Raw genomic sequence first — 24,559 nt, 5'->3', positions numbered from 1 at the left:
ATGAAAAAGTCCGAAATGTTGTAACCTTTCCTCAAAGGGGAGTTGCCTCAACACCTCGACCACTTCTTTGCCCATTTCCCAGCAGCAAAAAGTGAAGGTTTACTCGCCTCCCAAGTACTTCTGTTTGTAGCCAGCAGAGGGCAGCCCACCTACGCTGTAAATCCTGCAAGGAAAAGGACCGTGAGAAAAATTTTGATTGACAAATTTGGCAGCTGGTTGTTCTTGCACATCTGATAAGAGCATTGCAAAGGTGTGTGCTGTTGGGGGATGGCCACTCGGGAAATACCTTGCAGTGGAAATGCACCCAAATACTTGCCTTTGCCATTGCAGGTGAGGAACCAGGAAGAGAAACGACTGTGGATCCATTACCTGAAGCGGTTAATAGTGGAGAATCACCCAGCATCCATTCCTCAGAAGGTAACTAGAGGCCAGGGGTGGCAGCCTTGGGTATTACCTGCTGGCTGGAGAGAGTCTGTGGGCGTATCTGTATGGTTTGGGGCAGTGGCAGCTAGTGGTCCATGTCAGTTGGGCAGTGGAATCCGCTCCGGGTTTTAGTCCAGACTTTCAATGAGCTGTCCAAGGTGCTGAAGCAGCTTGCAAGTACAGACTGAAACCCAGAGCAGATTCCACTGCCCCACTGACATGGAGTCACCAGCCAACACTGGTTTGGGGAGAGACAGATTAGAGGTCCCTCCAGAAATCCTTTTTATTGTGCATTCATGATGATTTGGGCCCATGACGGTATTGGGGTGGTGATACGTGATTCCGCTTTCAATATTGTTTGCACCTGCAAAAGCACCGAGGTGGACATACTGCTTTATTTCCAATCAGTGCATGTCCTATAAATTCCTGCTAAAATCCTGTAACTTTTTATGAGCTCTGCCCTCACAGTCAGAGGCAGTGTCCTTCTGAAAACCAGTTGCTGGTAGCCGCAGGAGGGGAGAGCGCTCTTGCACTCAGGTACTTCTTGCCTGTTTCCCATGGGCAACTGGTTGGCCCCTGTGAGAACAGGATGTTGAACTAGGTGGGCCACTGGCCTGATCCAGCAGGCTCTCCTGATGGCCTTATGTTCTTACCACAGATATTCCGGTTTATTTTTTTGTCTGGTGTTTGTTACATGTGTGCCCCGGCCGTGGGCTTCCATGCTTTAGGGATGCCAAGGAAACGATAAGTCAAATCCAGGTTTGCTTACAAGGAGAAGTATATTGAGTAACTTACAGCGCACAGGCATCTGCCCAATAGGCAGATCAGACTGCAAGGCCCTGCACAAACTGTTGACCAGTCTGAACTCCAAACTGGGCAACAAGAATAATTTATATAGCATACTTCTTTACAGGCACAGTGGTGATATTACATTATAGAGCAAGAGTGCCCCTCCAGAAGGCAATACTGCACTCGCACTGGGGAAGCATCACACAACAACTCATAAAGCGAAATGATGTGTGGATGGTCCAGTATAAATCCACCACTAATCCACTATGATTGCATCAATGGCATGTTGCAGAATTCCAGTCTGGAGGGGCTCTACATTTTGTCCATTAATGGAGCAGACAAAGGACATTCTTGAGGGGAAATGTTCAACACAGACGTGGAACTTCATCATTACCAGTGACTAATTTCTTCAAGGAAAGTAGAACATCCGACAGGGCCGCCACTTTTCACCACAGCTACTGATGCCCTCTATTGATGTCCATTAATACAAATGGATTCAGTTACCAGAATTCAGTGACTATTTACGTTCACAGACTAACTTTCCTCTTTTAGTCCTCAGGGGTTGTCCTTTCAATAAGTAAGGCTTTCTGAAGGACCACAGCTCAGTAGTAAAGCACCTGCTTTGCACGCAAAAGGTCTAAGGTCCAATCCCTGGCATCTCCAGGTACGGCTGGAATGTGCCCTGCCACTGCCAGTCAGAGTTGACAATACTGACCTAGATGGTCTGGTGGTCTGACTCGATATAAGACAGCCTCCTACGTTCTTGTGTCAATTGCCGGCCCCAAGTGGTTGCCCTTGACCACAGCGGACACTCTTTTCCTATTTTTGTTGTAGGCTAAGCAAGTCTTGTTGGAGAACAGCTTCCAGGGTAAGCGGCTTGAGTCTTTCCCCCTCCTCATCCCCCCACCCCAGATGCTTTCCATTTTCATCAGAACTCCATCCCTGACCCTGTTCCCAGCGGTTAAGGATGAGCTCTGGACTCCTCTGCTTGAGCCAAGGGCGTCTTCTGGTTACATCCCTTTTCTTTTCTCTTGCTATAGGCTCCCCAGAGGTCTTCTGTAGTCCAGACTCCCCAAAGAAGTCCCTGCCTTCCCCGCGGCTGGATGAGTCCGTGGCGTGCGCTCGAAGCAGGCGGCAGTCAGGTGAGGAGAAGGGGCTGGGCAGGCCCAAGGAAGGGTGGGGGAGCAATTGAAGGCACACTTGCCCAATCCACAGTTTCCAAAGCAAGAGGGAAACTAAAAGACAGCTGCCCTTTGAAATTTGCGCTTCTCTGAATTTTGAAATGCAGCTCTCCAGCCAATACCAGTGTAAAGTGTGCATATAAAGATTCATATGTTGGTGAAAATAACAAGCAAAAATGCATTATATTAGGGGAAATTGCGTTGCAGTGGTGTGATTATTAGGCAAAACGGCATACAAAAATCTTATTTAAAAAAAAAAAACAATCACAAATTGATGCAGCAGTCTGGAGAACTGGGCTCCTTCTAAGAGGAAGAGCAAGATATAAATAAATGAATAAATAAATACTGAGGATTGGAAAATGAGAAATTGAAATAAAGCAAAACTGACAGATTCGCCCATCGCCAGTTAGCAGAGTTGCATGTGAACTAACCCTTTGAATGGGCTTAGAGAGCCTGCATGCTGTCCACTTGGGAACCCACTGCCACAAGATGCGGTGGAGGCCACACACTCAGATGACTTTCAAAGCAGATCTGACAAATTCCTAAAGGAGTGTGTCGTTGTCTATTAGCCGTGATAGCTGAAGGATGCTTCCACATTCAGAGGCAATCTACCTCTGGTTTCCAGGTGTTGGGACAACAAACCAAAAGAGGGAGATATCACCCTCCTGCCCTGATTTTGAGCACCCAGAGGCAATTGGCTGGCACTTGTTGAAAGTCTTGAACTAGTTGGCCCTTGGGCCTGATCTGGTGGTGGCACTTCATGCAATCTGATGTTTAATTCACTTCTCCTCATTCCCATTCTCCTTCCCATCCCTCTCCTGACAGGATGGGGCAGTGAGAGGAGAATTACGGTAGATGCAAAGAGCACCTAGTTGCCTTGAGGCAACTGTTACTCACCGCAGGTGACCAGGAAAACCCTTGATTTACAAGGCTGTTAATAGCACAGGAAAAGTACTACTTTGCTTACTAGTGAATACCAAATTTACGTTCCACATTAAGGACATCATTTAGCAGATGGACCACTGCGGGCTGGGTGGCCAAGCTAATTCTAGACATGATCAAACGTTTATTTCCTTTTCAAGACCCTCCGGAGTACATGTATAGCCCCGAAAGAGCCCGGCGAAGCTGCCCAATCTTACTGCTGGAGAAGAGTGGTTCCTATCGCCGTGGCCGCAGGCAATCTGGTGAGGGCATGAATGGAAATGCGTAGATGCATGTCTGAGGAAGGGTATGGAGCCACGCCTCTCTCTAGATAATTTCCTATTTGTACACACCGTGAGGGAGACTTCCAAAGGGTGACACTAGAGGGCAGTGTATGGTAGTAAAAGATGTGCTCTTTGAAGGCCAAACTCTTTCACATTACATAGTACACCATCACAAGAAGTTTTTTTTTAAATGGTCCCTTGGAGAAGGTACATAGGAACTTCTCTGTTGTAGAACATTTCCAAGGGAGAATCTGGGAGAGGAATCTACAGTTTTGCTCACAGATTCTGCCCACCCCTAAAAGTTATGTGGATAATTGACTCTGGATAGATGTATTCAGAGGAGCACTTCCAAAAATTGATCCTGTTTCTCTAGAATAGCATTTCCCCCAGAAGCCATTGTTGAAGTGGCTGTTGGAGGGTTTTGCCGTTGCATCCAGGGCTCCTGCAGACGGCGGTTTCATTGTGAGTGTATTCTGTAACATGTTCTTGACACAGTAAGAGTGCATTAGTGGTGGATTGATTCCGCTTTAATTTGTTCTGCAATGCTACTGCGTTATTGCCGTCCAGAGGGACTACAGCGCAATGAAAGCAGGACAAAAATAAACCAGAACATTCATGCTGTAAGAAGTTACAGGATGTGTACTGATTGGAAATGAAGCTGTGTGACCGTCCCAAAACTCCTGCAGGCGCAAACAGGATTGAAGCAGGATCCATGCCTGACTGCCCCAATCACATCATGAGCACAAATCAGCATGGATGTACAATATAAAGGTTGTCAAGAGGGGCCCCAGATCAAAAGACTCAAACACTCCTAATTAGTCAACAGTTCTTGCTCCAAACCCCTCCCCATGCACAAGTGTTATTTAAAATCATCACTTTGCTCCATAAGCATACACTGAGGCTCCCCGAAATCACAAAGAGCCTTGTTCATTGTCTAGTCTTGGCCATTCCTTTCCTTTCCTTGTGCCTCACTTTTTCTGTTCTGGGTAATGGTCTTAAATAGTCCTCGTGCCAGAGTCTTTAGGAAGAGGAGGGTGACCATCAGTGGTTTGTTATTCAAATCTTAATCCAGTTAGTTCAACAGACAGAGGTTGTGCTGTTGATCCCAAAGGCCAGGAGATGCAAAACAGATACAATGATACGTTCTTTTGTAATATTGTAGGTTGGTATCAGCGTGTCAAACTTTCAGATTTCACAGGATTCTTTAAGTGATAAGAGGAATTTTGTTCCTTGTAAAGAATTCTGTGGAGCCCAAAAGCTTGCATTACTCCTCCACCATAGTGACCCAGTCTGGGTAAAGAGATCCCTTTACCATTCACTTTATCTACATTATTATTATATAAATTTATTCCCCACCAGATCAATAAAGCTCTTTACAACTCAGGAAAGACCCTATTCATTTTAAAAGTTCATCTTCCTTCTCCACCTTTCCCCCAAAATTACACCTAGATTAACATTTCTCTTTATGTCACCTCTCCCTGCAGAGCCAACCGAAGAGTCTCAGGTCCTGTTTCATCAGGCGAGTAAGTTCAATCTCTCCTTGTTCTGTGTGTTTGGTGGGACCAGGGTGGTGGTGATCAAGTGGGTTGTGAGGAGCGCATCTCCTGTATTCATGGTCCACCCGTGGTCCACCATGGTCCAGTGCTGGGCTTGAAGGCCACAGCTCCAAACTCTGCTCTGCCAAGGACTTGCTGGGTAGTTTTAGGTGACTCGCTTACTGTTAACCAGTGGCGCCTGGTGGCTGTCCATGCTGAGCACCTTGGACAGCTCCTTGAAAGGTTGAACTAAAACCTGGAGCGGATTCCGCTGCCCCGGTGACATGGAGCCACCAGCTGCCACTGCTCTTAACCTCACGTTCCACCCCCGCCACCCAAACCAGACAAATAAAAATACTTCATGCCCTACCTTGCAATGTTGTTGTGAAGAGGGGAAATGTATACAAGCCCCATTCATGCACAACCTTCTCCCACAATCACAGTCCTTGCCAAAGTATCCTAAAGAGATTTGCACAGCCACCAACCTCTCCTGTGTTGAAATGAGAATAACTTGCACGAATTATTTTCCCATCTGCGGGATCTCAGCCAAGTGGTCCGTCAGCTTCCTTCATCCAGGTGGTCCACAGCATGTCTGCATTAAATTTGTGTATTCGTTTTTAATTTGCTTCTTTCTCATATTGTGTTTGCTGTATTACAGTTTGAATTCTGCTGGACACAAATTGTAATAAATACCGGTGATATTGTGTTTATTTCTAAGATTGTGTTCATTACAATTTTGCATTCCATAGAATTCAAATTGTAATAGTGCAAAATCCAACATGTCAGAAATGAAAGAAACAGTAGAAATAGTTTTAAAAGATGCAGCCTCCAGCACAGCACATGACGACTGTTACAGCAGGCAGAAAAGTAATAATTAAGAAAAAAATAATGAAGGGGTCCACCAAGACCATCAGTAATGTCCAAGTGGTCTGTGGGGGGGGGAGTTTGGGGACCAGACTGCTCTACTCCACAGCAGTGCCTGCCGTAATAATCCTGTGCTGCGAGGCTTTTGTTTTTGCCCTTGTCTGCAAAGGCAAACTGAGCCCATCCGCTTTTCACATTTAACAGAATTCCGCTCCTGCAGTCACTGCCTCTGATGATGGCTTTTCTCTCTCTCTTTCTCTCTTCTGGTTCCTCCTCGGTTCCTGCTGGGCACCTTCTCAGATGTGACCAAATTAAAGGTGGGTTACCTGCGCACGCAGCCTGCGTTTGTGGACATTTGGCTGTTGCTGGAGGAGAGGAGATTTCTCATAGGGAAAAAATATTCCTTTTCTCTTCTAGGTTACTAGTCCCTGTGCTTTCCCCAAACAAAGGAACAATCCAGACATTTGTTTATAACTTCAATTTATTGGGGAACAGAAAGGCAAACTATATTGCAAACCAAAGACATAAGATGTGCGTATAACAACACAGAACAGGAATAGAAAACATGTCTGTTTAAAGGATGTGATACTTTCAGTAAAGACCTAAAGAAAAGAGTTGCATATTTAATACATTAATGCACTTTTAATTTCAGTGGCTTAAAGCAGCTACAAGACACTCAGTTCCTGCTTGTGGGCTTCCCACTGGAGCATCTGGTTGGCCACTGTGAGAACAGGATGCTGGGCTAGGTGGGCTGCTGGCCTGATCCAGCAGGCTCTTCATGTGTTCTTATGACACAGGCCTGGTTCACACATTATGGGAAGCCAAAGTATGACTTACTGTTGGGGTGTGGAAACTCAGGCCTGGGAGCCCAACACAGCCCTTGAAGCCCGACTCTCTGGCCTTTGTGACTCTTCCCAGGCCACGCCCCCTCTCCCTAGGCCACGCCCTTCATCAGCCCTGCTTTGCATCTTCCATCAGTGTTTTTGCCTGGCTAAGATGGCAGCCTCTGGCTTGCCTGGTTTGGAGGACAGAGAGGGATGTACAAGACTGTGTAGAAACTAGCCTACTTTGTTGTTGTTGTTGTTGTTAATAATAATAATAATAATAATAATAATAATAATAATATATCCTGCCCTTCCTCCTAGTAGGAGCTTAGGTGCTTCAGCACCTTGGACAGATCAGATCAAAACCCGGAGTGGATTGCATGGTGACGTGGAGCCACCAGCCACCACTGGTAGCCATAGTTTGGCTTACTGTGATGTGCAATCAAGGCCAAAGCATGAGAGGTGGCTGTGAGAGAATCCACTTCCTTGGTCACAGTGCTGACCTGGTAGAACTCAGCAGGGAGGCGGATGGAGACACAACTAAAATTAGTGTTCTCTTCCTGTCATTGGCTCTGATGTTTGGGTTCCCTGCCTCCCACCCCACCAATCCCAGGTGGGCAGCAGCCGCTATTGATGGGGAAAGGTCAGAACACACCAGCCAGAACCAGCACTCTCCATGCAATGGGCACAAGCAGGTCTCGGTTTTCATTCCTTTCACAGTGGCACCTATAAAAATCTCGCTGGTTCCCAAGTTTCATAAGAAACGACTGCCTCTCTGGCATTTACATAGTGCTGGGAAGGTAGTCACATGTTTGGGCTTGAAAGCTAGAGTCACCGACGTAAGGCGGTAAGGAGTTAAGAGTGAGTCATGTTCTATATCAGTGGAACATTTTCTCAGACCGAGGGCTGCCTTCCCTTCTGGGTGACCTCCTGAGGGCCACATGCCAGAGGCAAAAGCAGGCAGAGCAACAAATGTTGTGTTTAAGGTGTTTTAGTGTGCTTTTAGCGTTTTCGTTTGCCACCCTGGGCTCCTCCTGGGAGGAAGGGCAGGATACAAATTTAATAAATAAATAATAAAATAAAGAAATGTAAATGTTACAGTTGGGCAGTAGGCTAGTTCCTATAGACTACTATGGTTTCTATGGTAAACTCCTTGGGGCAGAGACTTCTCTTTTTACTGACGTTATCTTGTAAAGTGCCTTGTGTTATGCTGATAATGCATCACCCAGATAACTATTATTATTATTTATTACATTTCTGTTCAGACCTAACGGTGAATTCCCTTTCCTGCAGCACGCTGACAGCGATGGAGACCTGTTCCCAGCCTGCACACTGGCCTGCAGCAGGGCGGAGACAGACGCCGTAGAATCCGACCAGGACGAAGGGGAGGCGGACTTCTCTCTGGCCGAAGAGCCCATCCCGACCAATTTGTCCATCACAGAGGAGATCCTGGAATTGCTGAGCCAGCGGGGCCTGGACAAGGATGCTGGAAGGGAAGGGGCATTTTTGGGAGATGGGAGCCTGGAAGCGAGCAGCTTGGCCCCACAGGTAACTCAGGACGAGGCAGGCAGTGTGCAGAGTCAAAGTGAAGAGGGGGAAGAGGATTCAGGGATTCTGTGCCAAGGCACGGGAGTAGATCCACAGCTATTGGTGGCAGAGCCAACAATTGCTCCTTTCCTTCAGAAACTGTGGAACTCATTGCCTCAAGATCTTGTGACGGCCACTAGCATCAAGAGCTAGAAATGTGCACCTGTCGTGGCTTTTAGATAGCCCCAAAGCATCCAGTTGGAGGCAGTGATATATCTTGGCCCAGCCCTGCTTAACGAATGCTAAAGGTAGACGGCCACTTGAAGAGGTGCAGTCAGGCTCAGAGGAAATCGGGGTTCTAGTGGTAATATGGGAAAGCCTCCATAGGCCAGGAGTTGGAGGATGGAGTGGGGAAACTGCATTCCCAGAGTGCCACCAAGGCAGGTCTCAGCAACCCTTCATGCATGGTAGCCAACGTGGCACCCTCCAAATGTTGTGGACTACAAATCCCATCATCCTCTACCAGAGGATGTGCTGCTCTGGCTAGGGCATTTGGGAGCTGTCGTCCAAAACATCAGCAGGGCACCAGGCTGGCTACGGCCTGGCTTATGGTCTCAGGAAGGAGTCTTCAGCCTATGGAAGACATGTGCATATGGCCTCACAGGAAGCATTATTCCTTAATTCTAAGTGTGTGGGACAGGCTGCTGTGGTGAATGGGAAAGCACTCTGTGCATGCTCAGAGGCACTCCAATGATCTAATATGCCTCTTTAAAGGAGGAGTATGGCCCGTGATGAGGCTGAGTGGTAAAAAATGGCTGTGGTTAGAGAAGGAAAAGCTCAGAAGTTCACTGGTGTCTAAATATATATATACCCCTCGCACCTTAGGGTGCTGGTGAACAAAAGGAAGGGCTTCTGTGGAGAATGGCCTAACACACTAGCCGGCAACCCTCGACAGTCTTGGGAGTTGCATGGAGTTCCTTGGGCTACCTTTAAAAACTGCCATTCATGTCCTCTTTCAGGATCCGCCCCAGCAAAACAATCCCTTGGAAGGTCTGGAGGAGAAAGCGGAAGATGCGGAGGAGGGAGGGCGTGAGTCCCAGGAGGAGGTGCCCTTCGATGCCCCCCGTGTCCCACCCCAGAGAGACTCCATCCAGGAGCAGCCGCCTCCAGAGCTTGGCCATCCCTTCGCCAGTGACTCTTCAGAAGGAGAGCAGCAGGAAGCAGAGTCGACCGGCCCATCTCCTCTCCATGTCTTGGAGGACCTGGCCTTGGAAGAAGTCTGTGGAAAGCTGGAAGAGACCGGCGATGCCGCCGGTGTGTGGCAGGAGGCAACAAAGAAGGAAAGCCCATCCCCTGAGGGTCCTGACCAGTCAAACCAGCCAGTGCCACGCCTCCGAAGCGCCTTGGTTGGCATGAGCCGAGATGAGAAGAGGGCCGAGACGGAGGGCGGAGCCAAACGGGACTCCACATTGACCAAGGACGATTGGCTGCTGATTGAGAAGATCAAGAGCTACTACGAAGGGGTGGAGGCTGTGAATAAGGTGCCAGGGCTGGAGGACAAGAAGGAGAGCACCCCTCCCGTGCCGGCCGGCGTGGTACGAGAGTCCATCCTTCGATTCAACAGCATCTCGAAGCAGAATGATGCTCAGGATTGGGAAGTGGGTGGTGGCAAGCTCAGAAAGCTCCGCCCACAGTCTGGCACCAGCTGCCACGGAAATTCTAGCAGGAACCGGAGCCAGTCGTGTAACACCCAACTGCCTTCCTGCCCCGCGGGTTCTGAGGAGGAGCGGAGTCAGCTGCCCATTGGCTTGGAACATTCCAAGAGGGGGAGGAGCTGTTCTGATGGTGGCCAATCGCCCAGTGGCTCTGAGCATTCCAGTAGCGGTGAAACCCAGTCATCCCATGCCTGCTGCAAGGATTCTGATAAGGGGTGGAGCCAATCTGGTGGCATCCAGTCAAATGCCACCCAAAGCGTTTCTGGGAGAGAGAGAAGCCATCAAGGGGATAGAAGTGGGTGTGGCTTAGAGGAGGAGGAGGAGCCTACAGAGTCTGAGTTCAAATCCTGTGCTGAGATCCGGAGGGCTTGGCAGGAGAAGGAACGGAGCACCATGGACACCCCGAGGAAAGGGAGTAAGGGGATGGGGAGGGGACGGTACTCCTCCCCCGAGCCGCCAGTGTACGCTGAACCTCTGCGTATCGTGGAGGATTCAGACCTGGAGGAACCTCTTTTGGTTCCAAGCAAAGAACCAGAGGAAGTTGCTCACAGTTCAGGAGCAAAGGAAAGGCAGGCGATTGGGGTTGCTGATGGGCCTCCTGGCTATCTCCCTTCACTGGACCTTTACGAGAACCCCGGGGACCCGTGTCTCCTGGAGAATTCGGAGCGGATCATCAGCAAAGTGCAAGCCCTGGCTAAGATGTACAGCGAGAAGATTAGCAGGCTGAAAGCACAGAAGAGGAGGTTGGAGGGGCCAGGAATGCGGCCCCGGGGGCCCCATCGGAGGAGCCCTGGCAAGAGCCTGGTTGGGGTTCAGGAGGGGAGCCAAGGAGCCACCACCTCCCACTGTGAGTGAACCCCCATATGTTGTGCATGCGTTTGGTGGAGCTCTTTTTGTAACAAGCCCGGCCCCTTTTGCCTCCCAGAGGTTTCTGGGAAATTGTGACATTTTTGTGGCTGGATTATATTTCTCTGTGGATGCAGATCATGGTGCTGCTGCAGCGCAAACGCTACCAGTCAGCAGGCTCTTGTTTGCCCATCTGGGCAGGGCTTTGAGCAGGATGCGTAGCAATACCCAGCAAGATGCTGCGGCTGGTGGGGAAAGGGTGGTGTCCTGCGCTCCATTGGCCCTTCCTGTTGTCATTGACAAGGGCAGGGTGGGGTAGTGGGTAGGGGCCTTGCTAGGGGTGAGCCCTGAATCTTTTTCTGGGTTGGTAATGAATTTGTGGAAATTGTGGAGGTGATCTGGGTCAGCGGGTAGGACGTTTGTTTTGGGGGAATCATTTGAATTGGAAATGGACTGCACGTCGATTCTGACTCATGGCGACCCTACGAATAGGGTTTTCATGGTAAGCGGTATTCAGAGGGGTTTTTCCATTGCCTTCTTCTGAGGCTAAGAGGCAGTGACTGGCCCAAGGTCACCCAGGGAGCTTCGTGGCTGTGTGGGGATTCGAACCCTGGTCTCCCAGGTTGTAGTCCAACACTCTAACCATTACGCCACGCTGGCTCTTGGGAATCATTTATGATGGTTTTATGTAGAGAAGATTTGGGGGCAATGAATGGGGTAGCTGAAGGTGAATTTAATTGATTTTGAGCAGGATCTGATCTTGGGAAAGGGGGGAAGAGGATAATTGAGATAAAGTGGAACTGATTCGGGGTGATCTGGAACATCATGCAAATTAACTGAATAATTTCTCTACGATGATTTGGATGGGAAACCAGGTGGCTTGCCTTCTGTGGCATTTAAATTTTAATTAGCATATGCAAATTGGTATCTATGGGCCCGTGATGTGCATCTTTTAAGTATCTAGCAACACCTCTGGTGTGGTGTGTTTGGGGCAGGGGGTGGGGATATACTGAGCTCCCCTCCCCCTCCCATCTTGTCATTTTCCACTGAGGGGGGGCGAGACAGCACAAAGGGAGGGGGGGAGGAGGCTCCTGATTTTTGTTCGGCGTCCCAAAGAACTTGCCGTGTCTTCTAGGATAATTCATACGCCATCATCTCCTCCTTGCTCCCAGGATGCAGAGTTAGCTGCACACATTGTCACATATTTTTGAAATGAAAAAGGAAACAGGCACCATTTGTGCCTTAGGGTGGCTCAGAGTTCAAACTATAGTTTGCACAAAGGAAAGGAAAGAGGCTCTTAGAAGGGGCAGGTGTTCAAATGCGTCAGCGACCTATGTCGGGGGAGCCCCCTTTGCTCAATGGGCAGCACCTGCTTTGGATTCAGAAGGTGCCAGGCTCAATACCCAATAGCATCTTTGGGTAGGGCTGGGAGTGTCCCCTGTCTAAAACTCTGAAGAGCTGCTGCCAGTCAGGGTAGACACTACTGAGCTAGGTGGGCCAGTGGTCTGACTCAGCTTAAGGCAGCTGCCTGTGTTCAAACTGCTTTGTGCCAGTCTCTCCAAGATTGGCTTCCACCAATGTTCCTCTTGGTTCTGTGCATATATACATAAGAACATAAGAAGAGCCTGCTGGATCAGGCCAGTGGCCCATCTAGTCCAGCATCCTGTTCTCACAGTGGCCAACCAGGTGCCTGGGGAAAGCCTGCAAGCAGGACCCGAGTGCAAGAACACTCTCCCCTCCTGAGGCTTCCGGCAACTGGTTTTCAGAAGCATGCTGCCTCTGACTAGGGTGGCAGAGCACAGCCATCACGGCTAGTAGCCATTGATAGCCCTGTCCTCCATGAATTTGTCTAATCTTCTTTTAAAGCCATCCAAGCTCGTGGCCATTACTGCGTCTGCATTTAAGTTGTCCAGATGTTCCCCTGCTCTGAAGGAGAGCACAAGGCAGACCGGCATTTGCACATCTGCCTCTCCTCTCAGTCACGGCAGCAGCCTGGGCGTTGTGTGGAGCAGTCAGAAACACACAGGCGCACATGCACACCCATATCTGTCTGTGGTCTCAGGCGGCGTCTGAAGCCAGCGCCAGCCCCGGGATGCGAGATGCAGCACTCAGCTGGCGCCTGGATGCCAGACCTGCCCGAAAGCAGCACAGCTGGTTGCATAATGCAATTAAGCACTGCATGTTCTCATTACAGCAAAACAGTAATTAAGATGCAGGGGGCTAAATGGGGAAGGCTTGGATTTGTGTGAGTGAGGTGAAAGAGAGAGCAGGCAGACCCCTTCTGGGCAGACCCTCGACCTGTTTGGTTGCCCTTTTCCAACTCTGCAGTGGCCACTTTGAGGGACAGCAACCAGAACTGTGCACAGCGCTCCGAGTGCAGCCGCACGGTAGATTTGTGTAATGGCGTTATGACTTTGGCAGTTTTATTTTCAATCTCTTTCCTAATAATTCACCTTTTTCATAGCTGCCAACATGCCCCAGCATCAGAGGCAGCTCAACTGCGAGGCAAGGTAAAGCTATATATTTTGAGTGCCAGGAAGAGCTGATCCGTAGGTTGTGGTCCACTGGGAAGGGTTGTTTTTTTGGCACAGTCCCACTGATATGGATAGGAGCTGCACGCAGGCTCTCTCTCTCACGCACACACACACACTGATGCCCATTGCCTCACCCTTGGGATCAGGTCAAAGGCAGTTGGGCTTAAAAGCTAGCCACTGTTTATCCCAAACGAGCAGGGGCTGGTTGCAGTTTCCCAAGTGGGGGGAGAGGGGAAAGGCAGTCTGTACATGCCCAGAGGCATGCCATTTGAATATTTATTTCCGCCCGGCAATGGCGCCCTAATTGTGGCAACAGGGACACTAGTTCTTTAAAAAGCAGTCAGACTGTTTTGTCTGGGTGCGGTTTGAAATGAATCTGCACCCAGCTGTGCACATATTTATTGTTTGATTGCAGCACATCCAGCCCCACTGCTGATATCAGACCTTTTAGGACGACCCACCACAAAGCGCTTCCATTGGACGCGCCTCAGAGTCGCAACGGGTTGCTTAACCAAACAGTTTTGAAGTTGGTGTGAGGCTGGCTTGAAGGGAAAAGACAGGAGCATAGCTCTGCTACCTGGCGCTAATGAGGGTTTATAAATCCTATATAGATAAATATAGAATTTAATCTCCGCTAACCCCCACCTGCCCGCCTCCTTCCTTGCAACCCATCAGAGGCCGGCTCTGCCTGCTCTTGGCTCAGGTTCCACCTCCCGCTGGCCTCCTCGCCTCCTGCACCACTGGCTCCAATGGCCTCCCACAGATGTCGTCAGAAACAGCCAGTGCACACCCAGTTGAGGAAGATTGGTCCACACCACCCTCTGAATCGGCACAATTTGCCTGCGTGCTTCGACAGCCTGGGGGGTCCATCTGGAAGTCAAGCTGCTCCCTCGGCCGGCCGCCCTCGTTGCGCCGTCCTAAGCGGCCCAGACGTTTGTTCTCCTTCTCCCTGCGGATTTGCACAGTCTGTTGCCACTGATAGCGGGAGGCAGTTTTAAGCAGGAAAGGCTGGCGGGCTATAGAGTGCTTGTCCTCCACTTTGCTGACCTCTCTCCTCCCACTTCATGCAGCTGTGCAGGGAACATCTCCAAAACAACCCAGCTGGAGCCTCCCCATCCTGCTGACATTTGGGGGTCTTTCTTTGAGGTTTTGTGGCCTATGGTGGGGGAAGGAGGGCAGAATGTCTTCTCAATCACCAGTGTTTCCCCTTGCATCTTAGAGCAAAGTGGAGCAGAGCAACCCTTCCAGCGGTTGCTCTGGCTGCTGCCTTGGTCAACATCATCACAGAGTAGAAGCCAAGCATGGTTTGAGAAGACAGGGGGCTGGCTGTGGCTCCCCCTAAATGCCTGCCAGGGACTTAGACACTCCGGCCTGCCTGGCTGCCTAATCCTAGGACTGGCTACTCTGTGCTGTAGGGAAGGCAACCCACATGTGTGTGCTCAAAGGCACTCACTCCGCATTGCTTTACAGGATCCAGGGTTGAATCCCTAGTACTTGCAGAGGTGCAAAGGGGAAGGGGCCGTAGCTCTGTGGTAGAGCACCTGTTTGGCATGGAGAAGGCTCCAGCTTTAGTTCCCGGCAGCTCCAGGGAGGCCGGGAAAGCCTCCGTCTGAAATCAAACTGAGACCCGCCAGCATGCACTCTGCCCCTGAGCAACGGCCCTTCCGTACCAAGCACCGTTGGTCAGAGTAAGCGGTCCTCCGCTCAACGGACCGAGGGCCTCACTGGTATAAGCTAGCTCCCTATGTTTATGTGCTCTAAAACCCAGCCTGCATGCTCTCCAGATGTTTTGGACTACAACTCCCATCAGCCCCAGCTAGCACAGCCATGCTGGCCTCCTGTCACAGAAGCGGGCCAGGTCACAGGAACACAGGAACACATCTTACACCAAGTCAGACCCCCGATCCATCTCGTTCACTATTGCCAGCACTGACTGGCAGCAGCTCTGTAGGGTCCTCAGCTGTCCCTGAAGATGCGGCCTTGTGTGTTTCAAGCAGGTGCTCTCCCGTTGAGCTATTGGGGGCCCTTGGCCACAGAGACCAAAGTTTGCCATGTGTTAGAAGGAGACGCTGCACATCAGAACCACTCTAGCCTCAGTGAACAGACTAGGGCGCCCTTAGCTCTTGCCATCCCCAATTAGAATCTCACCCTCCAAAGATTAATCAACTTTCACTCTAGTTGTTTAATCTATGGATGAAGCAGAACGCTTCCAACCTGAGTGGTTTTCCTTCCCCCTGAGGAGCTGGGCTTTTCATTCTGCCTCTCTCTCCCTACAGATGAGCCGCAAATCTACGGCCACGTCTTCATTCGTGAGCCCCTCCAGCATGTGGCCGCTGTCCAGGAGAACATGCCTCTTGTTGCTGCCACTCGGGGGACTGCCCTTGAGCTGCACGCAGAGGGTCCCCGTCAGCTTCTTCCTCCAGAACTCCTGGGTCCCCTGAGGCAGGAATTGCTGTGCCCCCAACCCTCGCCTGGCTTGTCAGGAGCTTCCCCACCCAGTGGCAGCGAGGGGGTTCCAGAAGCTGACCAAGGCAGAAACGGACCAGGAAGCCCTGAATGTTCCCGGTTACCTGAGCAAGCTGTGGATCCATCGGTGACAGCAACTCCTGCCCAAGAGTGTGATTTGGAGGATCCTTCCCAACTCCCCAAATTCACAACCAAGACTACACTTGGAGCTGCAAACGCAGAGGAAATAGGGTCTGCATGCATGCTGGGCAGGGAGACACGGGAGGCGACACAGGCGTCTTCTGGGCCGAGGACCCAGCCGGAGGTTGCCGTGGAAAGAGGGGAGCCGAGCTTCTCCCAAAATTCCCAGCAGAGCCTCAGGGACCTGGAGGCTGGAAACTCTTCCGTCGTCCCCGGCTCAACAGAGGAACCAAAGCCCACGTTACCCAGTTCTTTAGCTACTCACACGGCACAGAATGGGCCTCCCTCCCTTGCAAGCACTGGTCGGCAGCAGCTAGCAGCCAGTGTTTCAAAGAGAAAAGATTCAACCCCTTTCCTGGAGAACAATCAAGTCGAGAAGGTCGAGAAGGTGCCGGGGTTGAGCAACGAATCCTCCAAAGCACTGCCTGCGGTTCGCAGCTGGGTGACCCCAGATCCTGCCCCCACCCCGGACCGTTCAGTGGTCATGATCCCCCTCCCGCTTGCTTCCTCTGGGAGTGGGGAGGCCTTGTTGCCTAGCAGCCTCTCAACCCCATCACCCTGCGGCATGGGGGGCCCTGCCTGGGAATCCCCTCCCTCAACCCGTCCTGATTTCCAGATGGCGGCGGAGTCTCCAGTCTCTGTCCGAGAGCAGCGCCCACCGGCACCCCTTCCAAAGCTGCTTCCCACTTCGCCGGTCCGCAGGTGCCTCTCCTCCAGCGCCGCGGCCATTTCCAGATACATCGCGGCCTCCTGCATCAGTCAGAGCTTGGCCAAGAAAACTGGTGGAGCTCAGGACGAGGAGCTGCAGGCGCCTTTCAGGCCTCCTGCCTCGGCCCTCCCAAGACCCCCGGCGAACCCTTTAGCTCTGCTCCCCAGAGGGGCACCCAAGGCCCACGGCGGTGTGGGGAAACCCGAGGCCTTGCTGCCAAGAGATGCTTCCCAGGCTGCTTCCGTTTCCCACGGCTTCGCCTCTGGGCCTCTCTCACCTTCCTGCCGTCGGGCCTTGTCAGCTGCATCACAGGCCTTTGAGCGCTGTGTCCCCTTCTCTTCTGCCTCAGAGCCCAACTCCAGAGCGCAGTCCCCGTCCCCTGTGAAGCCCAGGCTCTGTTCCCCACCTCCAGCCGGGCCCCGAGCGTGCACCTTCACCCCCTTATGTGCCCACCCTCCTGGGCAGCTGCCTGCCTTCATTGCATCCCCAGTGCCACTGACGCCAAACTCTGCCATGGGGCCAACCGCTTTACCTCAGTTTGCCCATCTGAGGCCCCGCGGCAACAGCCTACCCGACAGCGGGCTGACAGAGAGCCTGGCCACAAATGGGGACCAGGTGTCGCTAGGGTGTGCCAAGGGGGCTCACCACAACAACCCTGGTCCACCCCCCCGGGGCTACCCTGGCTCTCATGAACTCGGCAGCATCAAATGGCCGCATGTGCCGGGCCTGTGTTCAAAGTATGTGAGCAGAGAATGTAGGTCGAGCCCCCAGAGGAGGCAGCCCGAGGGGGAGGACTGCCCCAAATGGGACTCTCCCATCACCATGGACGCAGCCCAGTCCGCAGAGAAGTGCCAACAGAGGGCCAGTTATTCCACCACCGTGAATCTCCAGATTGGTGGCAGCGGCAGAATCGCCTCCTTTAGCAATGTCCAGGTCAGTCTGACCCATCCCCTCCTGGCCGCCCCAGAGCAGTCAAGTGGCAGGAAGGTCAACGGCAGTGCCTTAGAGAGGCCACACAAAACGTGAACTTCAAGTGACCACAGCTCCAGGCACCTGCAGGGCGCACTCCCAGATCCTGCCCAGGCCGGGACCAGCCCTAACACTGCACCCAGAGAGGGGTGGCAAGGCAGGAAGGGTGGTAGAGCTGTCAATAAGAGGAATTGTGGCAGTGCATTCAAGAGGTTGGTAATGCAAAGCAACTCCGTTTTGAGGCTGGGGAGAGGTGGGTGAGACGAGGGAGCACCTCCTTGCACCTAACCTGCTGTGATGGGAGAGGGGAGCAGCTCTCCTTCACTCCCTTCCTGTGCAGCAACCCCTGGTCTCGCTCTGTTGAGAGTGAATAATTAGTCCGGGTTTGAGTCAATTTTCAGTTAAGTGCAGGTAGCAGCAGGGGAAGTGTCTTGGGCGCAGGAGGGATCTTCACCAAAACAATCAGAGATGTTGTTGGGGTTGTCCTCTCTCTCTCTCTCTCTCTCTCTCTCTCTCTCCTTCTTCTCCTTCTTCTTCTTCTTCTTCTCAATAGTTTTCTTTCCCTTCCCCTTCCTCCGGAATCTGAACAGGTTCTGGTTTTTTAAGTATATTTTAGATGAGTGAGTCAGGAAGGCAAAAGGCAACTTTGTTAAGGTTTGCTTCTAAATATACACAGGGACGGTGTTCTCAAGGAATGTCGCAGTCCAAAGAGGTACCCTTCAGAACAGCCTTCCTGAACCTTCTGCCCTCCAGAGGTTTTGGACTAGAGCTCCCATCAGCCCCAGCCAGCCCAGGGAAAGCTGCCCACGGCTGCATACGCCCTGTACCTTTAAAGCACATTCCCAGCCCATTTCCCTTTCCCCCCCCCAGAATCCTGGGAACTGTGGTTTACCTCTCACAGAGCTACAATTCCCAGCACTCTTAACAAGCTGCAGTTCCCAGGATTCTTTGAGGAGGAGGTGCTTTGCATGTGCTTTTGAGGGGACTTCCTTCCATTGCAAGAACTGTCTGTTTACCCCGGCTGTCTGATGCTCGTTCTTCAAATCTTGCCACTCCATAAGATGGCTTACCCTCCTCTCTCATCATGACCACATTTACTTAAGAGGAACTTTGCCCGGTGCTTTTTGGAAGTCCATGTGTACAGTGTCTTCCACTTTGCTCCTATCCATATACTTGTTGACACTCTCAAAGAACTCCAAGAAACTGGTGAAGGAAGGTGTTTCCCTTGTAGAAGCCATGCTGATCCTTCCTTTTTCTTCTATGTCCTTAGCAATGGTACCCTTAATAAAAGTTTCCACCAATATACCTAAGGCACATGTTATAATATCCTGGCTCTCCCTCCCTCCCCCCCCCGCCCACCAATATATTTTGAAAAAAACAGCATTGCGTTGATTATTTTCCCACCCTCCATCAAGGAGGTGAATTTCTGTGACACGTTTTCAGCAGCCAATTTTAGTGATATTTTTTTAGATCAGCATTTTCACATTTGAGTTCTTCAAGAACTGTCAGGTATATTCCATGACTTGTTATTTTTAAATTTCTCAGACTTAGAACATCTCTTGCCACATCTACCTGACTTATTTCTTCAGACATTCTCCCCCCCCCCCAAAAAAAGAAAATTTGGCTCTTGTGTGGATAGCTGTCCAGAATCTTCCATCAACTGTAAAAGCCAATGCAAGTCATTCATTCTGTTCTCTGCAGTCTCTCTGTGGTGGTGTTTTTTTTAAGTGCACCTTTTGCTCCTTTGTCATCTAATGGTCCATTCATCTCCCTGGCCATTTTCTGGCTTCTGATGTATTTAAATAAATGTTTACTGTTGACCATAACAGTTTCAGCAATATGCTCCTCAGATTCTTCTCCCACCCCCGCCTCTCCATCTTATCATCAGTTGACATTGCTTGTGCTCAGTTTTACTCCTATTCGGCCAAGACTTCATGTCTTTTATAGCTTCTTTGACTCTGCTTGTTAACCGCGCTGGCATCCTCTGGGACTTGTTCATTTCTTTCTAGCTGAGCTTTTATTATTGTGGTTTTAAATACTCTCCAAGAATCTGCAGAGAGTTGACTTTCTTGACTTTCCCTTCCAACGAGTCCCCTGATTTTTGAGAAATTTCCCCTTTTGAAAAACCTTTCAGTTGTTTCCTCATTTGAAAGAACTGCAAGTTTACCGTGTTTCTTTTGTAAACAATTGGCAATGAAATTCCCAGTCTCTTGAACGTGAACATATATTTTTTTGTTCTCTTTTGCTGTAATCTGTATCATCTGGCTCGGTCGTGTAGGGCAGCCAAGCAAACATTCCAGTGTCTGAATCACTCTTGATGTTCTCCTTCTCAGTTGCAGAAATAGCGATGGGGCCATTTCCAGGACTAAAGGAGAGTCTTCATGCCAGAGGCAGCCTTGAACTCTAGGTCCATCTACTCCAGCCCCAACCCAGCTAACGTTCATTGTGGCAAAAGACCGCCCTTTCGCAACCTGAAGTTTTGGACTGTGACTCTACAGTCTGGACAGCTACAGTGGTGGCTGGCGGTCTGGTAGGGAGGAAGACCAGCAGTAGGGTGGAGCCACAGCCAATGGAGAGCAGAGCCAACCCCCTGACTGGTTGCAAGTCAGAAGGCAGTCAAGTGGGGACTCGCTGAGGATGGCCTGAGGTTGGTGGGCAGTGCCCTGTTTGCCTCTACTGCCCAGCCATCAGAGCAGTCCGAAACATCTGGAGGCTGCCAGACTGGGGATGGCTGAGCTAGACATGAGGAGGGAAATATGTGGCTCCTGACAGTGTTTCCCCTGGAATGTGCGGATGGGAAGGAGCTGGGAAGGTCTTAATCTGACCTTTTACCAATGCCCTTGGAGAGCAGGGGGTGCCTTATGGTGGCGGCTGGTGGCTCCATGTCGGTGAAGCAGTGGAATCCGCTCCGGGTTTTAGTCTGAATTTTCAAGGAGCTGTCTACAGTGCCTTGGACAGCTCCTTGAAAATTCAGACTAAAACCCGGAGCAGATTCCGCTGCCCCACTGACATAGAGCCACCAGTCACCACCGGTGCCCTGGCTATGATGACGCCAGAAAGGTTTTCAAATCAGGTATGTTTCCCATTTGAGAGAGAGAGAGAGAGAGAACGTGAGAATGCTGAGGAGAAAGTGATGTGCTGGGATGAGATCTGGGTGTCTGCTGAGTGTGCAAATGACCCGAGTGACCTGATGGCAGCCTCCGGTCGGCGGATTATGGGAGCCATGAAATGAGCGGGAGGCCAACAGATCTGATCCATGAGGCACAATGAAGCAGGAAGTTCTCCTGAGCAAGCCCCATTGAAAGGAATGGGGGCTGTATCGTGCCCCCTTCGAAAGTGTGTGTGTGTGTGTGTGTGTGAGCACACCCGTGTGTCTGAGAGGAGGGGGTCTAGTTTGGATTTCCTGCCATAGGCATCAAAAGGCTGTGATGTCCCATGGGTCGGAGTCACGACTGATCGGTAGGCGCAGGAATCAGGTCTTTGGGAGCAGTTTTTGCTCTTAAAGTGTTTCAGATGCCAGCCTTTTCCTTTTCCTGCCTTCTGCCCAGAAGGTTCTTGAGCTGCTTCAGTTATACGGTACCTTGTGAGAAAATGAATGTATGCACTTTTCTTCAAGGGGCAGACGGCCTTTTCTAGGTAAACACCGACCGACACTTAACCCATTTTGTGTGCGTGTCTGTTTTCAAAAATGTCTATTTATAGTGATGCAGTTGGTTTTTAATTTAACAGCAGGGGGATGTTCTCTCAGCCGCCTCGGAATGGGTACTGGTTTTGTTTGCTTTTTGTAGTTTAATCACCCCTTCCCACCCCTTGTAAATAAACTTTGATAACAGCAGTCTTTGATACTGTACACTGATGCCTTTCATTTGATTGTCTTTCCCTCGTGGAATGTACATAAAGTCAATTTAGAATATGATGTGGAGCGTTTTCTTCTTGTTTTGATGGGGATTTTGAAAAGGAAAAGAGTGGAATTGCAACAGCAAATAAACAGGAAACTTTTGATCAACACGGCTGGTGCCAGTTTTCTTTGTTCTTTTTGCAAAATTACAATCTTTTTTTGGGGGGGGTCAATTGTTCAAGTCTTTTGCATGCCTTGCAGGCAGCAGTGGCTGATTTACAACAAGAAATTAGCCGCTGCTGTTTTTCAAGCCCTTGTATTGATTTTAATGCGGCTGGTGGCCCCATGTCAATGGGGCAGTGGAATCCACTCCGGGTTTTAGTCTGAACTTTCAAGGAAGCTGCCCAAGGTGCTGAAGCATCATGTTTAGAGTCCACTGCAGTCAAGTGCCAAATTGGGTGCCAAGAAGGAATTCACAAACACACACACAGCAGTGATAAGGTTAGGATTTGCAGCATGTGGCTTGGCTCACTTGTTTCAGTCATCTGGAGCTATTGCTAGAGAAAGAAGTTCCTGCAGACCTTCTTTCTTACAGTCTATGTTGAATTTGTTCATCTGTGGGGGTTGTTGGGGAGATGCTTCTGCCTTTTTTCCTGGGGGATTTGTACATACGGCCTTTGGACCCCTTCCTCGCATTTCATGGACGGACAGGCCCTGTGTAAACACAATGCATTCCAATGTGCGCCCAGTGCCCTCATTTACGAGGGGCAGCCCCTGCTGTATATTGCCTGTCCCTGATAACTCATTCTATTTTATGTAAGATTAGTGATGTTACCAGTGTGTGTACTCACACACACGTACATACCACTTACAGGCCACCCTGTATGCAAAGTTCTCCGGGCAGCTTACAGGGATGACAAACAAAATCACAACGCACCCCCCCCCCATGACAAATTTCACCAGCGGAATTTTCATCTCTGAAATGCTGAAGGGAAAACATTGCTGGCCAACCCATCTCACTCCAAAGAGCCTGGGTGCCCTAGGCCAGCTGTCTCCATACTCCTTGGCTCTGGGGGCCTCTTCCCACACCACCAAGCCTGCTGCCTCCACTTGCCACAACAAAACTCCTTTGTGTTGCACCAGATTGTGGGCTCTGGGCCTGCCCTTGGAACGCTGGCGTCAGAGGTAGGTAATGCTGGGCACCTTGTCAGGCCCACCCTGCTGTCGGGGACCCACTGCTGTTCCTTTCTTGACCTTTCTGGCCTTCCCGCTCTTCCTGCAGCATCTTCCACTTCCCTAGTTCTCCCCCCACCCCATCCACGGGCAGCTGTGTAGTTTGGGCTCAGAGAGACAAAGTCTGAGCACACACCATATATTTAAAGCAAGTTTCCTGCACATGGCTTCACACAAAGAATCCTGGGAACTGTAGTTAACCCCTCACAGAGAGATACTTCTCAACATCCCTAACAAACTACAGTTTGTTCAATTTGTCTCCATTATTTTTCATTCTTCAATTCTCAACATTTCTGTATCAGTTTGCTTCTTTTTTTAAAACCCCCAAGAAAATTTGCCAGCATTTTAGTGTAAAATTATCCTAATATACCCATTTTTGCATGCAATTCCCCCTAATGCATTTTAGATGTTACTTTCACTAATATATGCATTTTTATGCACACTTTCCCCTAATATACACATTTTTGTACATATTTGGTTGCGAAACTGTACCACTACATCTGGAGAAATGTGTATAAACTGTGAAGGACAAGCTGTTTTGGGACGTGTGAATTGTGTATGTTTGCATTCAAATGCGAAACACACCAAATGTCTCCATATTCTGCCCCAAGGGAGCCGGCAAGAGTTTGAAACACGCAAGAACATCTGAAGAACCCTGTGGCTGGATCAGGCCAAAGGGGACCCATCTAGACAAGCGTCCTGTTTCTCCCAGTGACCGCCCAGATGCCTCAATGGGAACCCCCAAACCAGGCCCTGAGCACAACAGCCCTCTCCCCGCTTGTGATCCCCAGCAACTGGCATTCAGAGACATACTGCTTCCCACAGTGGAGGCAGAATACAGCCATTCTGGCTAGTAGCCATTGCTAGCTTTATCTCCCATAAATGTGTCCAATCCTCCTGTAAAGCCTCCTGCTGCACCCACCCCTTGCAGGGGAAGGTTGGTAGCAATCATCTGGGGACATCTGTCCCCCAGGATGACCCGTCTCCCCCTCAACCGAGAACTCCCAATTCTCTGGAACACAAGCATTGAAAGCCTCTGCCTTGTACGGTGCGTCTTCCTCTCTAGGAACTGGCTCCGGCATTTCTGGGTAGCCTGGGAGAAGGGTGCATTAGTCCAACAATTAAGATCGAGAGAGGCTGAGCCAGATGGTGAAGGCTTCGTGCCCACAAAATGCCACCGAGTGGTGGGAAAACACGAGGCCAGCGCCAGGCACCATTTTCCGAGCGAGTCCCAGAGGGTTTTCTATTTCTTGCTTCCCCAAACACCAACAATTCAGCAGCTGCACTTTGCAAGAGGCTGGGAAACGAGCCAAGAGGAGCTGTGGAGGAGTGCTTAGCTTTAAGGCACTTGCAAGTATTGTGATTGAAAAACATGCACGCTGAAGGAAAGTGACATGGCCACGACTTGCTTGGCCTAGGGACAAACTAGACATGATCAGGATCCCCATCGTTCTCAAAAACATTAATAGCACATCCCTTTCTTTCTTTCTTTCTTTCTTTCTTTTCTTTATTACATTTATATACCGCCCTGTAGCCAAAGCTCTCTGGGAGGTTTACAAAAATTAAATGCTAAAATTAATGATGGATTGTGCCAGGTTTGCCAGAAGAGGAAAGTGGCAAAAGCACTGGGCTTAGATGGGTTCACAGGCTTTTAAAAAACAAATCATTTGAGGATGTCCACTCCCCGCCCATCCTCTGTTCAACTGGTTTTTGGAAGGTGG

General features: G+C 50.3%; 1 protein-coding gene across 6 annotated transcripts in view; it reads left to right on the top strand.

The window, feature by feature from the left end:
* The window catches only part of PLEKHG2 (pleckstrin homology and RhoGEF domain containing G2), a 65,029-nt gene extending 44,345 nt beyond the window's left edge, over nt 1–20,684 (top strand). For all 6 annotated transcript variants that reach the window (XM_061597134.1, XM_061597135.1, XM_061597133.1 and 3 more), the window contains 9 exons: nt 331–417; nt 2,047–2,080; nt 2,253–2,354; nt 3,476–3,577; nt 5,083–5,121; nt 6,298–6,314; nt 8,115–8,369; nt 9,368–10,910; nt 15,720–20,684. In XM_061597134.1, the coding sequence (XP_061453118.1) occupies nt 331–417; nt 2,047–2,080; nt 2,253–2,354; nt 3,476–3,577; nt 5,083–5,121; nt 6,298–6,314; nt 8,115–8,369; nt 9,368–10,910; nt 15,720–17,824 (4,284 nt within the window). In that variant the 3' untranslated portion in view covers nt 17,825–20,684. The remainder of the gene's footprint in view (nt 1–330; nt 418–2,046; nt 2,081–2,252; nt 2,355–3,475; nt 3,578–5,082; nt 5,122–6,297; nt 6,315–8,114; nt 8,370–9,367; nt 10,911–15,719) is intronic.
* The last annotated feature ends 3,875 nt before the right edge of the window (nt 20,685–24,559 follow it).

The sequence above is a fragment of the Rhineura floridana genome, chromosome 15, assembly GCF_030035675.1.
Source record: "Rhineura floridana isolate rRhiFlo1 chromosome 15, rRhiFlo1.hap2, whole genome shotgun sequence".
NCBI lineage: Eukaryota > Metazoa > Chordata > Lepidosauria > Squamata > Rhineuridae > Rhineura > Rhineura floridana.
The sequence above is the reverse complement of the archived record's forward strand: the minus strand, read 5'-3'. Positions and strand labels throughout refer to the sequence as shown.